The sequence below is a fragment of the Centruroides vittatus genome, unplaced genomic scaffold (genome assembly GCF_030686945.1).
Source record: "Centruroides vittatus isolate TY-2023 unplaced genomic scaffold, ASM3068694v2 contig_1832, whole genome shotgun sequence".
Lineage (NCBI taxonomy): Eukaryota > Metazoa > Arthropoda > Arachnida > Scorpiones > Buthidae > Centruroides > Centruroides vittatus.
The window spans coordinates 18,807-31,037 of record NW_027121128.1 but is presented as its reverse complement, the minus strand read 5'-3'; the positions used below and the strand labels follow the sequence as shown (position 1 = coordinate 31,037).

Here is a 12,231-nt window from a genome sequence, read left to right as displayed (position 1 = left end):
CGGCTTACTTTTTTTTAATGGGAAAGTATAAATCATAATACAGTAGATGCAATTATTGTAATCGCGGATATTGTTATCATCGTCTAATATAATCAAATCTCGATATAGCGATTATCGATATAACGATAAGAAATGTAAAGTAAAACTTCTCCTGTTAGAACAATATCCTCTATTAGACTGTGATAAGTCTGTGAACTTTAAGAGTATAGAAAAAAATACAGTTTGTTTTTTTCTATACTCTTAAAGTTCATAGTGTTTTCCCTGTATGATGATAATGCAGTAAATTAAATTTTTATTTATTGATAAATTAATAGATAATTAAATACTGATAGTTTATGAAATAAAACTATTTCTTAGTTATTATATCTAATTTAAGCTTGTATTATAGATATATATATGAATATAAAATGTAAATAAAATGTTTGTAAAGAGTGTGTTATTTTAATACTCTTGCCCCATGAAATATAAGGGAGAAAATGATTATTTTAGTTTATATTATTGCACTATATTCGCTATACCAGGGGTGGTGAACCTTTTTGAGCTGTGTGCCATATAGTAAGCATACTTAGCATTAAAGATGTGAAGAAAGTTTTAGATTTCAAATAATGATATTTAAATAAATTAAATGAATATCCTTTAATTAGAATAAATGTAAAAAAGCTGATTGAGAAAGGATGATTGGGTGATAAACCGAAAGGATGACAGAAAAAGATGATAAATCAAAAAATAGTATGATATGTTACGTGCTAGATGGCATGTCGTCATTGGAAGCTGTGGAAGTGCCGCTTTCCTTGTATTTTCTAAAATATAAATACATATTATGCGATTATTTTCATATTTGAATGTACTTTGAATTACTTAAAATTAATATTTTATTATAATCACATTATGTATTTTATTACAGATTTCACATAGAAATTAATAAAATACATAATGTGTAATAAAATATATATGAAAAACAATGATAAGATTGCTATTGTATATTTGAATCTAAATTCGTGTATGCATATTCCCAATGGAAGCGCTGTATTGTCAAATACAGGACAGCTTCCAGGGCAAAAATATTTGAATGGTGTAAAGCAGCCAATTTACAGGCATTGGCGTACGCGCTTTACAGAGCACCAACCTCTCACAGTTTAGCCTGTGGATGTTACACACCATAATGCTTCCAACAATTCTATCCCTTAGCCACTGGTAGGGAGCTATTTGACTAAGTGAATTATTTTAAGATTTAACAAGTAAAGAATATTCAATGTTATTTTTATGTATGTTTCTTTGCAAAGTTATATTTAATTATAATTTTCTTTTAATTATAATTATATTGAGAGATTTTCAGACAAAATCTTTAGAATTTTCATCACTATTTAGATGTTAATAATTTTAAATATTATGAAAAACAATTTTCCCAAGCGAATTTTAATTCTTTAAATTAAGTAAATTTTATGGAAAAATTTTTGATTTATTTAAATTACGTAGTGAATCGCAATATTTATATTCGTGTCCAGACTATATTGATAAGTAACTCTTAGACATAAAAAGTATTATAATTAATGACAATCCGAACAAAGATGTACTAAAAGAATTATATGATTTAATATCATTAATTTTTACGGTACCATCTACCAGTGTGTCTGTTGAGTGCAGTTTTTCAACCACGAAGCAAATTCATAAATTGGCCAGGAACACTTGGTCGGAGGAAAAATTGTCGTCACTAGTGTTGCTTTTGATAGAAAAAGAGCTTTCAAATACGTTGATGGAGTTGACAACCAGCAACTTTTATGATAAAGTAATTAACAACTTTGCGGAAAAATTCGCCGAATAGAGTTAGTTTATAAAAAATTAAAAAACAAGTTTTTCTATCATTGTTTGTATCATATCAATTTGTATTATGTATGTATTATTCGTGTTTTAGAACTAAAATACATAAATTGTTTATTTTTGTCATTTCCAGTATTTGTTTAAAATTTTTATGGAAATGTGAGGTTCCGGACAGGTCCGAACCGTCACAAGAGATGCGAAAAATCTGTTAATTTAGAGAAAAATTTATTAGTTTAAAAAACAGGAAAAAATCATTTGTAGTTGGACACCCATTGTTTAGATATATGAACTGTGATGCAGAAATTATAAATCGCAGAAGGAAGTTGTCTTACGATCGGTGGAAGATCGAATTCATCTTTTATTTTGACCTTTCTCGCGCTTCAGGTAGGAGTCTCGTTATGCTTAGTAATGAGGGACCAGCCACTCGGGAAGCATGATTGAGGGAGAATGACCAATCAAAATGGACGAAAGAAAGAACGAAGATTGATATAATCCCCAACAATCGAGGATACCTCGCACTTGGTTAATGTTCTGAATAACCAAAACATCATGTGTCAACGTGCAAAAAAAAAAAAAAAAAACAGTTTCTCATCTATTGTGCGAACCTGTAACCCATGCCACTTCGGACTTGGACCATGTCCCTGACGCCAACAGACGAAGTCTCCCCATGCCTTACAGACTTGTCAATGCCACTGTCCTGGGGCCACCTTCGATCAACGATCGAAGAACCATATTGATGCCCAGGACTGCTGATTGTCCTAAAACAAACTAGTGTATGTTTATTTTAACATAAAATAAACAGTTTTTGTCAGATACTTGTCGTCTTTGTCTCCTCTGCCACCATGCATGTACGAATTGACCGTAGACCATCACTGATGCACAATTAATTGATTGCCCCTGGAAGTCGACTTGTACAGAAACACAGCTTCCCTATCATCAAATGTCATGGCTTGCCACTGGTGCGAGATGATTTCTCATTTGGGCATGCATGCCATAAGTATGCCCTATACCAGTGTTTTTTCTACTTGCAGCACACCCATGACTCAACGGGGCACACCAAAATGTTATTCCCCTAAAAAATGTATGATGTGATACTATTAATAGAATTATGTAATGCCACTAACTTATTATTATTATTATTAAACAGACATCAACACCTGTACACCTGTGAGCAAATTTATTTTACATATAATTTTTTAGAATAGAATACATAAAAATGCATAACTTGTAATAAAGTTAATAAACCTGTGAATAAACAAACATCATCTTATTTCATCAGTGCTGCAGCAGAGAATGAAATACATGCATAAGAAACATAACAATTGTGATAAAAATATATAAATAAAACTTGAAATTAACAGAATATGTAAAAGTTCACATCACACCTTTTACCATGTGACGGCACACCAGTGTGCCGCAGCACACCGGTTGCGGAACACTGCTCTATACCATATTTATATAGTCATATACCATATTTATATAAATAAAATTATAGTTTTCTCATCTTTAAATGCAAATTATAATGTTGTATAAGTCAGTAAAAGAAAATGTGTGGCTGAATTTTATCAAAACAGGTAAAAAAATTTTTAACACTAACACATTAAGTTGTCTTACTAAAACAAATATTTGTAATTTACATAACTAGAATTCTATTTATGTTTATTTTAATATAAACAATTCTAAATTGTTAAATATTATTACCAAAGTAACAAAAATATTATATTACATCATATTCTGTACCATATCCTAATGTATATACATCTTTTCCTGTACCATATCCTGTTGCATACAAACATTTTTATAATTTTTAAAATACTTCATACTATTTGGAATTAATTGTTAGGTATATTGGAAATAGAATACTTCAAAATAAAGATAAATTCTATTTAGTTTTATATGTAAAAGAAACAGAGTTTTCTCAGACTATTTTCTTTGTCTACCTAAAGATAACTCGGTTTACAAGATGAAAAAGAGTTTAATAAACTAAAATCCAAAATCAAAGCTGGAACTGATAACTTGTAAAATCAAGATCATTCACGCTTTTCCAGCATATGGGTCTAATGAACAAATGTTTTCAGTTTATTTTATAAATCTATCTTTGATTTCAAACTACAAAATTTCAAAATCTTCAATCTAAATGAAGCAAAAATAATAAAGTGAGTCTGTGACAAACATCACTTAAGGATGCTTGAAACATACCTTATTCTTGAGGATGCTTGAACTCATACCTTAGTTCTTAGATCCGACTTAGTCTTTGTCCGAAATTTCAAAATTTCAACCATTATGTCAAATTCACATTTTCCTGTTTACCATCCAGTTTCTACTCCCCAGATTACTCCTGTTTGCTCACAGCTCTCTTGATTCTTGCCTCGATGTCTCCATCCCTTCCCTCATTCCTGTTTGCCTCTCCTCTTCTCTTGTCAGCAGTTCATAACTTGTTGCAACTCATCCCAACATCATAAGTTAGCACAATTAATATAAATTAATACATGAGTAACTAGAAACTAATAAGTGAATATGCATAATTAATATAAAAAAGGTAAATAAATTCTTACATAAATGGGTAATGAATAGCATTATTTAAAGTCTGTGTTATAAATATGTTAATAAAAAAAGTAACTTAATGCAAATGTAGATAGAATTTTACATTCAATTGTTTCATAAAAAAACTCTGCACTGTCTGCAAAGACTTTTTTCTAATTGAAAGTGGCATTACAGTTTAATATTAAATGTTTGATGTTAAATTGTTTTGAATTTGAACACTATTTACCGATGAGGGCTTGTCGATAGAGTTGAAAAACATTTAGTAAAGTGATTTAACTACCCCAGTGTTAAGGTGTTGTTTGTACTGTCATGCAAGTATTCAAAAGCCATTTGAACCTTGAGTAGTTATTTGAAACATTTCAGCCATAAAAACAAAAAAGACTCTATATAAACTGACAAAAAAATTAAAATTGTATATCATAATGTATTATAAAGTATGAGGAATACAAACAACAAGACTATACATTATATACTGTAAATAATTGAAATAACATATTAGAAAAAGTCTTAATACAGTAGGAAAATCAAGGCATCCTTTATTATCAGCCAATAGAATTATAATCAGGTCAAATAATACAAATAGGAAACATCAATGTAAAATAAAAGATGTCTTAATAATGGCATGAGTCACCTGTGTGTATGTGATATAAATATAACAGATATGATAATGCTAAAATAGATTACAAACTGTTAATTAATGTACTACTTATAATACACTAAATATTTATTTATCAGACTAGATAACAGTACACCGGTATTAAATTTTAATGTTCAGTGGTCACTATATTAATATAAACACTACATACACAGTTAATTTTATTTCTGTATAATTGTCCAACGTGAATGGATATAGGCTTGAAATGATGATGATTTATTATGAAATCATTTTTATTGATATTTAGGCTATTCAAATTTCTAAACATATTATTTTTTAAGATTTTTTTAATTGTGGTAAATTTATAAAGATATCCTAATGATGAATATAGAAATTTCCAATATTAAGTTGCAATATTATTGTTTAGAAAGCATTTCATAATGGTTTGAAATGCTTTCTAAACAATAATATTGCAACTTAATGTCTAAAATGAATCATTATTTTGACAATGAATTTGTGATTAATAAATTTTTCCATATAGAACTGTTTAATGAAGTATTTTTGTTTTTATAAAAATCTGGATATTTTTCCAAGACATTTAAATAATTTATAATATGAAGAGTTTATTCATTGTAATTTTTTACTTTTCCAGTTATTATATATAACACAGGAAAAGTATGGCAATTGGTCAAAAAAATGATTGCAAGATTCTTACATTTCATATTTGTCGAGAATTTCTGAATTTTGCAGGGAGATTTGCATATTAGGGGGACTGATGCTATTAAATTTTGGTGGGGAGATAAAAGGGGTCATGTATTGTATCTCGAATGGGATAGGACTTAATGACTATTTTACTTGTTATTAGCATTTACAATGTTTTATAAACCCACTCCTACCCTCAAAATTAAGCTCTTTGCCATTTTATAATAGTTAAAAATATAAAAAGTTTTAAAAATAAAATACGATAACAGAGGGCACCACTAAATGTTGCTGGGAAAGTTAAGCAACTTGCTGGATTTTTTGACGATATTAAATATATATAACCACAAAACTGAATTGTTAGAATTTGTTAACTTATAAAGCAGCATTCTGAGTTTAGAAAAGTTAGTCATAGTTTAAGAAATTAGAATTTTATTCATTATTAATAATTAAATATATTTGAAATTTATCATATTTTGTTTTAATTAGATTATAAATTTGTTTAATTGTATTTTAAGCTTAAGAACTTGTCAGGTATAGCCACATCAGCTTTGGACTAACTGTTGTTTAATTAGATGATTTATAAAATTAAATTTAACTTGATAGTTTTACTGCTGTATAATTTGTTCTTGTTCTTACATATTTAATTAAATATATTTATATAATTTTTAATAAATGATACAGCACAGGGTTACCCAAAAAGCAGTTAACCAATGCATTTTTTTTTTTTTTTTTTTTAAGAATGGCTGTCTCATACTGTACACTATCTGTAATTTCACTTTCAGCAAAGTAACCAAATCTATACATAATAAATATATATGCTATATATTTTGCATTTATCTGTTTTTATATTTTAAATATTGTTTCAAATGATTGTATACTGTATATATCTCTCTTCATGTGCCATATCGAGTCACTGATGTTGGCGAACACCTGGTGCAGGTTAATGCAGATTAGTTTGCACACCAAAGTGATGACTTGGGGGAAGTTAATACCAGAGTGGTTTCCCTATTACCTTCTCTGGATATGCGATGTTATGCAGGGGAGGAATGCCTTCCGAGAGGTCTTTTTAAGGGTAACTGGTCCCTATTCAGGCATTACAGATGTGGAGAAAACCTGGAAAACGCCACAGGCTGGCCACGTGGCGAACTCCCACAACCGAACTCCCAGTGATCAGGGATGGAACTGCTTGGCCACTGGTGGGCATACTGTATATATATAATGTATTTGCCAAATGTTTGCCAATTTTTTTGTTCAATTCACCAAAACCCTAGTCATTTAGGCTTTCTAGCCTTTCCTTGTATAGCAAAACTTTTGTTTTTGTTAAGATTGGCAAATGCATAAATCTATTAATATTAATAAATTTATTATTTTTATCATCAATATTATATAAAACACTAACAACATATGTATTGATTATTACAGTATGTATAAAAATTGAATCATTTTATTTTGTTTGTAAAATGTAGAAAGCATTTTCACATCACTATAAGAATAATTTCAAAGTAAGATAATTTATTCTTTTATTTATTTTAGAAAGCAATGAAAGACGTGACTGATGTCATCGGAAAGTATGGACCATGGCAGAGAGTCATTTTTATATTATTTCTTTTACGAGGATTACCTACTGCATTCCATAATCTCAGCACTCCATTTTTTGCATTTGACGTGGATCACTGGTGTAAGAGGCCTTCACTTTTTCAAAATTGGAGTATAGCAGATTGGAAAAACTATTCCATACCTTTAGAAAATCATGACGATAAAGTAGAGTATAGCCATTGCTACATGTACAAACTGGAGAGATTAAATGGTAGCAGTAGTAGTAGTATAGAAGATATTTATGTTAATAAAAATAAAACTGTATATTGTTCTTCGTGGGAATTTGATAGAAGTTTTTATCAGTCGACAATAATTAATGATGTAAGTAAAAATAAAATTAATATTAATATTTAAAACATTGCATGTAGACAAACAAAATAAAAAATAAACTAGCCTATTTTCATTTGTTTTAGTTCTATTTATAAATAATTCTCACAAGTGTAAATGTAAAATGTCTTCATGAATATTACATTAGCAAAATATAATACTGTATTTGAAGTTCATAATCCATTAATTCATCCAAATTCTTAATCTGTTTAGATTCTTTAATTCATATTCTTTTTAAATTTAAAAAAAAAATTTGAAAACTAATATTTATATACATAATAGACCCATTAGTTTTAGGCCCAAGTGAAAATAATAATCAAGAAAAGATTTTATTTTGAATATTTAATGAGAATATGTTATAATTGATTCTTAAGGCTTTACCTTTTCATAATAACATGTTTAGCATGAAATCTAGAGTAAATCTTTTTTTTCTATAAATGAATTTGACTAGAAAGCATTTATCTAAATATTTTCTGCTGATTCTATTGCACTCAATATGGTATACATACACTTATTGTCAGTTAACTGAGATATATTTTAAGATTATTTTAATACATATGGCTAAAACTGGTTCGGAACATCTACTTGTTTCTCATTTCACTCAGGAAAACTTGTAGCTGAGTCATTTCAATGAAATGACTAAATCAATTAGAGGCAAATATTTATTGTTAACAAAATTTATCATTCATAATCTCTAAACTTTTAAGTTTTTTCTTTTTAAAGAGTTGATAGATTAATAATTTTCCACTCTAGTAAATTATAATTTGTCTATTAAATTTCAGAACAGATATCTTTTGCTCTTTCTTATCAAATTTTCAAAATAAAATCTTTCATAATTTTGTTGTAAGAATGTTTAAAATAAGATACATCAAAGTAAAAAGTAATGACTCCATATTTAATTTTTTAACATCATAACTTCTAGGAGGTCAAAATAGGCTTTGATATGTCATTAGTGACTTAAATTTACAATCGTTTCTATTTTAAAGAATGTTTTCTGCACCTTTAAGAAGGCTTAATACAGATCTAAAATACAGCATATGAATTTTTGTATTAAATTTTGTTATTAAACATTTTATAATTTTTAAGTATAAAGTATTTTAATTTAATTTTTATACTTATTGTTAATATTTAATAATAAACATAAATATAAAGATGATAGCCAGGATTTCAGAGTAATATTCTATTTTAATATTATTTTCAGTTTGATTTAGTTTGTAAAAATGGGTGGCTTATTTCTCTGTCTCAGAGTGTATATATGGGAGGGATGACAGCAGGAGTTATTATATCTGGACATCTTGCTGACAGGTAAATTAAAAATTTTTAAAGAAACTTATTCTTTTTAGAAAATTATTATTGGATATTATAAATAGATTAAAACTAAATTATCATTTATATTTTAATTCAATTTTTTTTTCAAGATTTGGGCGCCAGCCAATTCTAAGATATTCCGTAACCCTGATGCTGATTGCGGGTATTGCAACAGCACTTTCTCCTACTTATATATTTTTTAATATTGCAAGATTTTGTCTTGCTCTCGGTGTTGCCGGTGCACAAAATACAGCCTTCTGTTTATGTGAGTATTTCTTAAATCTACATAATATTTCAAATATTAAATAAAAAATGAAACACACTTGCTTAATGTATGAATTGCATCCTTCCATTTAGTGATGGAAGTTCTTGGACCAGAATACAGAACAAAAGTTACTTTTGCATTTTCATTTGGATGGGCTACAGGTTTAATGTTGCTACCTGGAATAGCATATCTGTTAAGAGATTGGGTCTATCTGCAAATATTCAGTACTGCTTTAGGATCTATATTACTTTCATACTGGTGGTAAGTGTAAAATTTTTTATCATTTTAAAAGCCAATTCACATGAGTGGCAAAATTAAGATGACAATGAGCATGAATGACTGATTCTATCAGTTGTCTTTTGACAATTGAGAGATGCTTGGTTAAGTCTGTCTAAGTTCATTTTCATCTAATACTGCTGGCTATGTGCACCTACATTAAGATTTCAATATTTGTAGACTAATTTCTTATTTATTCGTAGTATGAATAATTTAGTTAATATAAAGACAATATGAAAGAAATTACCTACACTTTACAATTTAATTTATTCTCTGAAAACTGGTAAGCAAGCCATAATTCTTCCTACAGGTTCAGTATTATGAATTCAGATAGAAGTATTCTGATAAAAGTGTAGTTTGAACTATATAACCCATTGTTAAGATACCCAACAAAAAGTGAAGTATTTAAGTACATTATTTTATTCAAACATAACATAAAATTTATGCCAGCAACGAAAACAGTGTTCTGAGCAATAAAGTAATAAAAATGTGGAAATATTGATACCTTCTTACATAAATAATCTTCAGCACCAAATGTATGTATGTATGATATTTCAAATAAACCATCATCCTCAATATATGCTTAATTTTGCTGGTTTACTAGAAAATTTCTCATAGTAAGCTTTTTCTTTCTTTTTTCAGTTTATTTTTAATGTTTCTAAAGTAGCCCTTTCCTTTTTAACATTGAAGAAAGTGATTGTATATATATAATTTTGAGAGAATAGAAACTTTGCTGTACAAATTGGGCTGCAATTTTCAAATTACAGACCTATAAATTTCCATTGGCATTCGTCTGTCTATCCTTTCTTAATCACGAGAACAGAGTTAGGTAGATGAAAGTCGAGGCTGGATATGGAAAGCTTAGGACAGGAGGCACCGATTAACTGTATACAAACTTCCCGTTTGGACTGGAAATCATGTTATTTCAATTCAAAAATTTTCTCCAAAACAGAGTTAGATAGATGATTGTCACAACTCTATTGTTAACAGAAAAAGTGTGATGTATACGAGCAAGACTACTAAAATTGAAAGTATATATTTAAATTAAATAAATTTAAAAATATGATTAAAAATTGCAGCCTGGCATTGTGACAATGTCACAATAAATATTTAATAATTGCTCATGTTATATGTAAACTTCTTGCCTGGATAACTTTGTAATTGTCAAGAAATCTCTATTATTGTGTTAAATTGCATACTTACAGTAATTGTGCATTCAATTGCATTTTCTGAATTTTCAAATATAACTTTACTTTGATTTATATTAATACCTTACAGAAATATTATTTAATATGAATATCAGGATCTTTGTCTCATTCCTATCAGCTAAAGTATTTTTAAAATGTGAGTTCTAACTCTTTATAAGTAACCTCCTTGTTTATAAATAAAGAACCAAATTTGATAGTTAGGTGTCTTCATTCAGTCTCTGTACTGCAAGTCTTTAAGTTACAAATCTTAATAATTGCATAATGCATTATTAGATTTTTTTCTACATTTATTAATTTGTAATGACTTTATTTTGTTATATAGATAGTATAATTGCTGGTAAATATATAGAAATTTTGTACAGATTTACCAGCAATTGGAATAGAACTCATATTGATTTATTGTTTTCATGCATTCTTTGTTATTCTTTTTAATTTTTTAATTGTATTTTCAAAGTTTGAAATACAGTAAAACGTCATTTATCCGAATCAATTGGGGACTGGGGTTGTTCGGATAACTGATTTTTTGGATAACCAATTATGTACGAAAAAATATATTAACCTATCCCATGTTGAAATTTTTCTCCGTTGGGTGTTGCTCCGTGTTGAATTTTTGTCAATTTTAAGCCTAACGAAAATTTTTATAATAATAATCGAGGCTATTGTATCGTTAAAAATTATTTCTTTATTTTGTACAAACAAAATGAATACTGTATTTTACGGACTATAAGATGCACTTTTTTCTTTGAAAAATTGTCTCCAAAATTCAGGTGCGTCTTATAGTCCGTAGCGTCTTATGGGTATTTTTTTAAAAAATTGTTTAAAAATTAAGGTGCCTCTTATAGTCCATAGCGTCTTATAGTCCGTAAAATATGGTATATTGAAAAATATAAAAACATGAAAATTATACTTTAGAAGTTAATCTAGTATCAAAAATGTTTGATTCAGCACAACACAGTCCGACTGGAAAACTTTTGGTTAACCGACGTTTTGGTTGACCGGCTTTTGGATAAATGACGCTCTACTGTATTACTTTCCCTTATAATGAAAAGAGGAAACATATTATTTACATATTCATTGATGGGTTTTTACATTTCAAATAGCAAATCATTGTTAAAGATGGTTATTTTTTATTGAAATAAATTATTAATGGTTTTATTAGTAGTATGATTTGCCAGAATATTTATTATTCTATTTATGTTATTTTTTAATATAATAAATTTTTGTGGGGAAATTTTACAATTATATTAAGGGGATATTAAGCAAGAATCTAGTTATATTTATTTGTTTTTCTGTATTTTTAAATTGTTGTTTTAAATTGAATTTTGTAAATATTTTCATGTGCAACAGGAAATTAGTTTAAAAAAATAAAAATATTTCAAGTTTCTGACAGATTTAAGAAAGTTAATTGTTTCATAACAATTATGTAAAACAAATAGACAATTATTAACATTCAGAAATCAAATGAATATAAAATTAAAATATTTTATATTAAATATTAGAAAGCAGCATATTATTATTATTTTAATTTAAATTGATTCATAAATTTCCAGTTTTCTATATTTTTGATACAAAACTGCCTTTGTATATGAAGG

At 27.9% G+C, this 12,231-nt stretch overlaps 1 protein-coding gene across 6 annotated transcripts in view; it reads left to right on the top strand.

The window, feature by feature from the left end:
* Nucleotides 1–12,231, top strand: part of LOC136969937 (organic cation transporter protein-like) — an 85,927-nt gene that overhangs the window by 61,642 nt on the left and 12,054 nt on the right. For all 6 annotated transcript variants that reach the window (XR_010879896.1, XM_067264254.1, XM_067264255.1 and 3 more), the window contains 4 exons: nt 7,193–7,576; nt 8,784–8,887; nt 9,001–9,155; nt 9,248–9,416. Coding sequence is in view for 5 of the 6 variants with exons in the window: in XM_067264252.1 (XP_067120353.1) it covers nt 7,193–7,576; nt 8,784–8,887; nt 9,001–9,155; nt 9,248–9,416 (812 nt within the window). In the remaining variant the exon portion in view is untranslated. The remainder of the gene's footprint in view (nt 1–7,192; nt 7,577–8,783; nt 8,888–9,000; nt 9,156–9,247; nt 9,417–12,231) is intronic.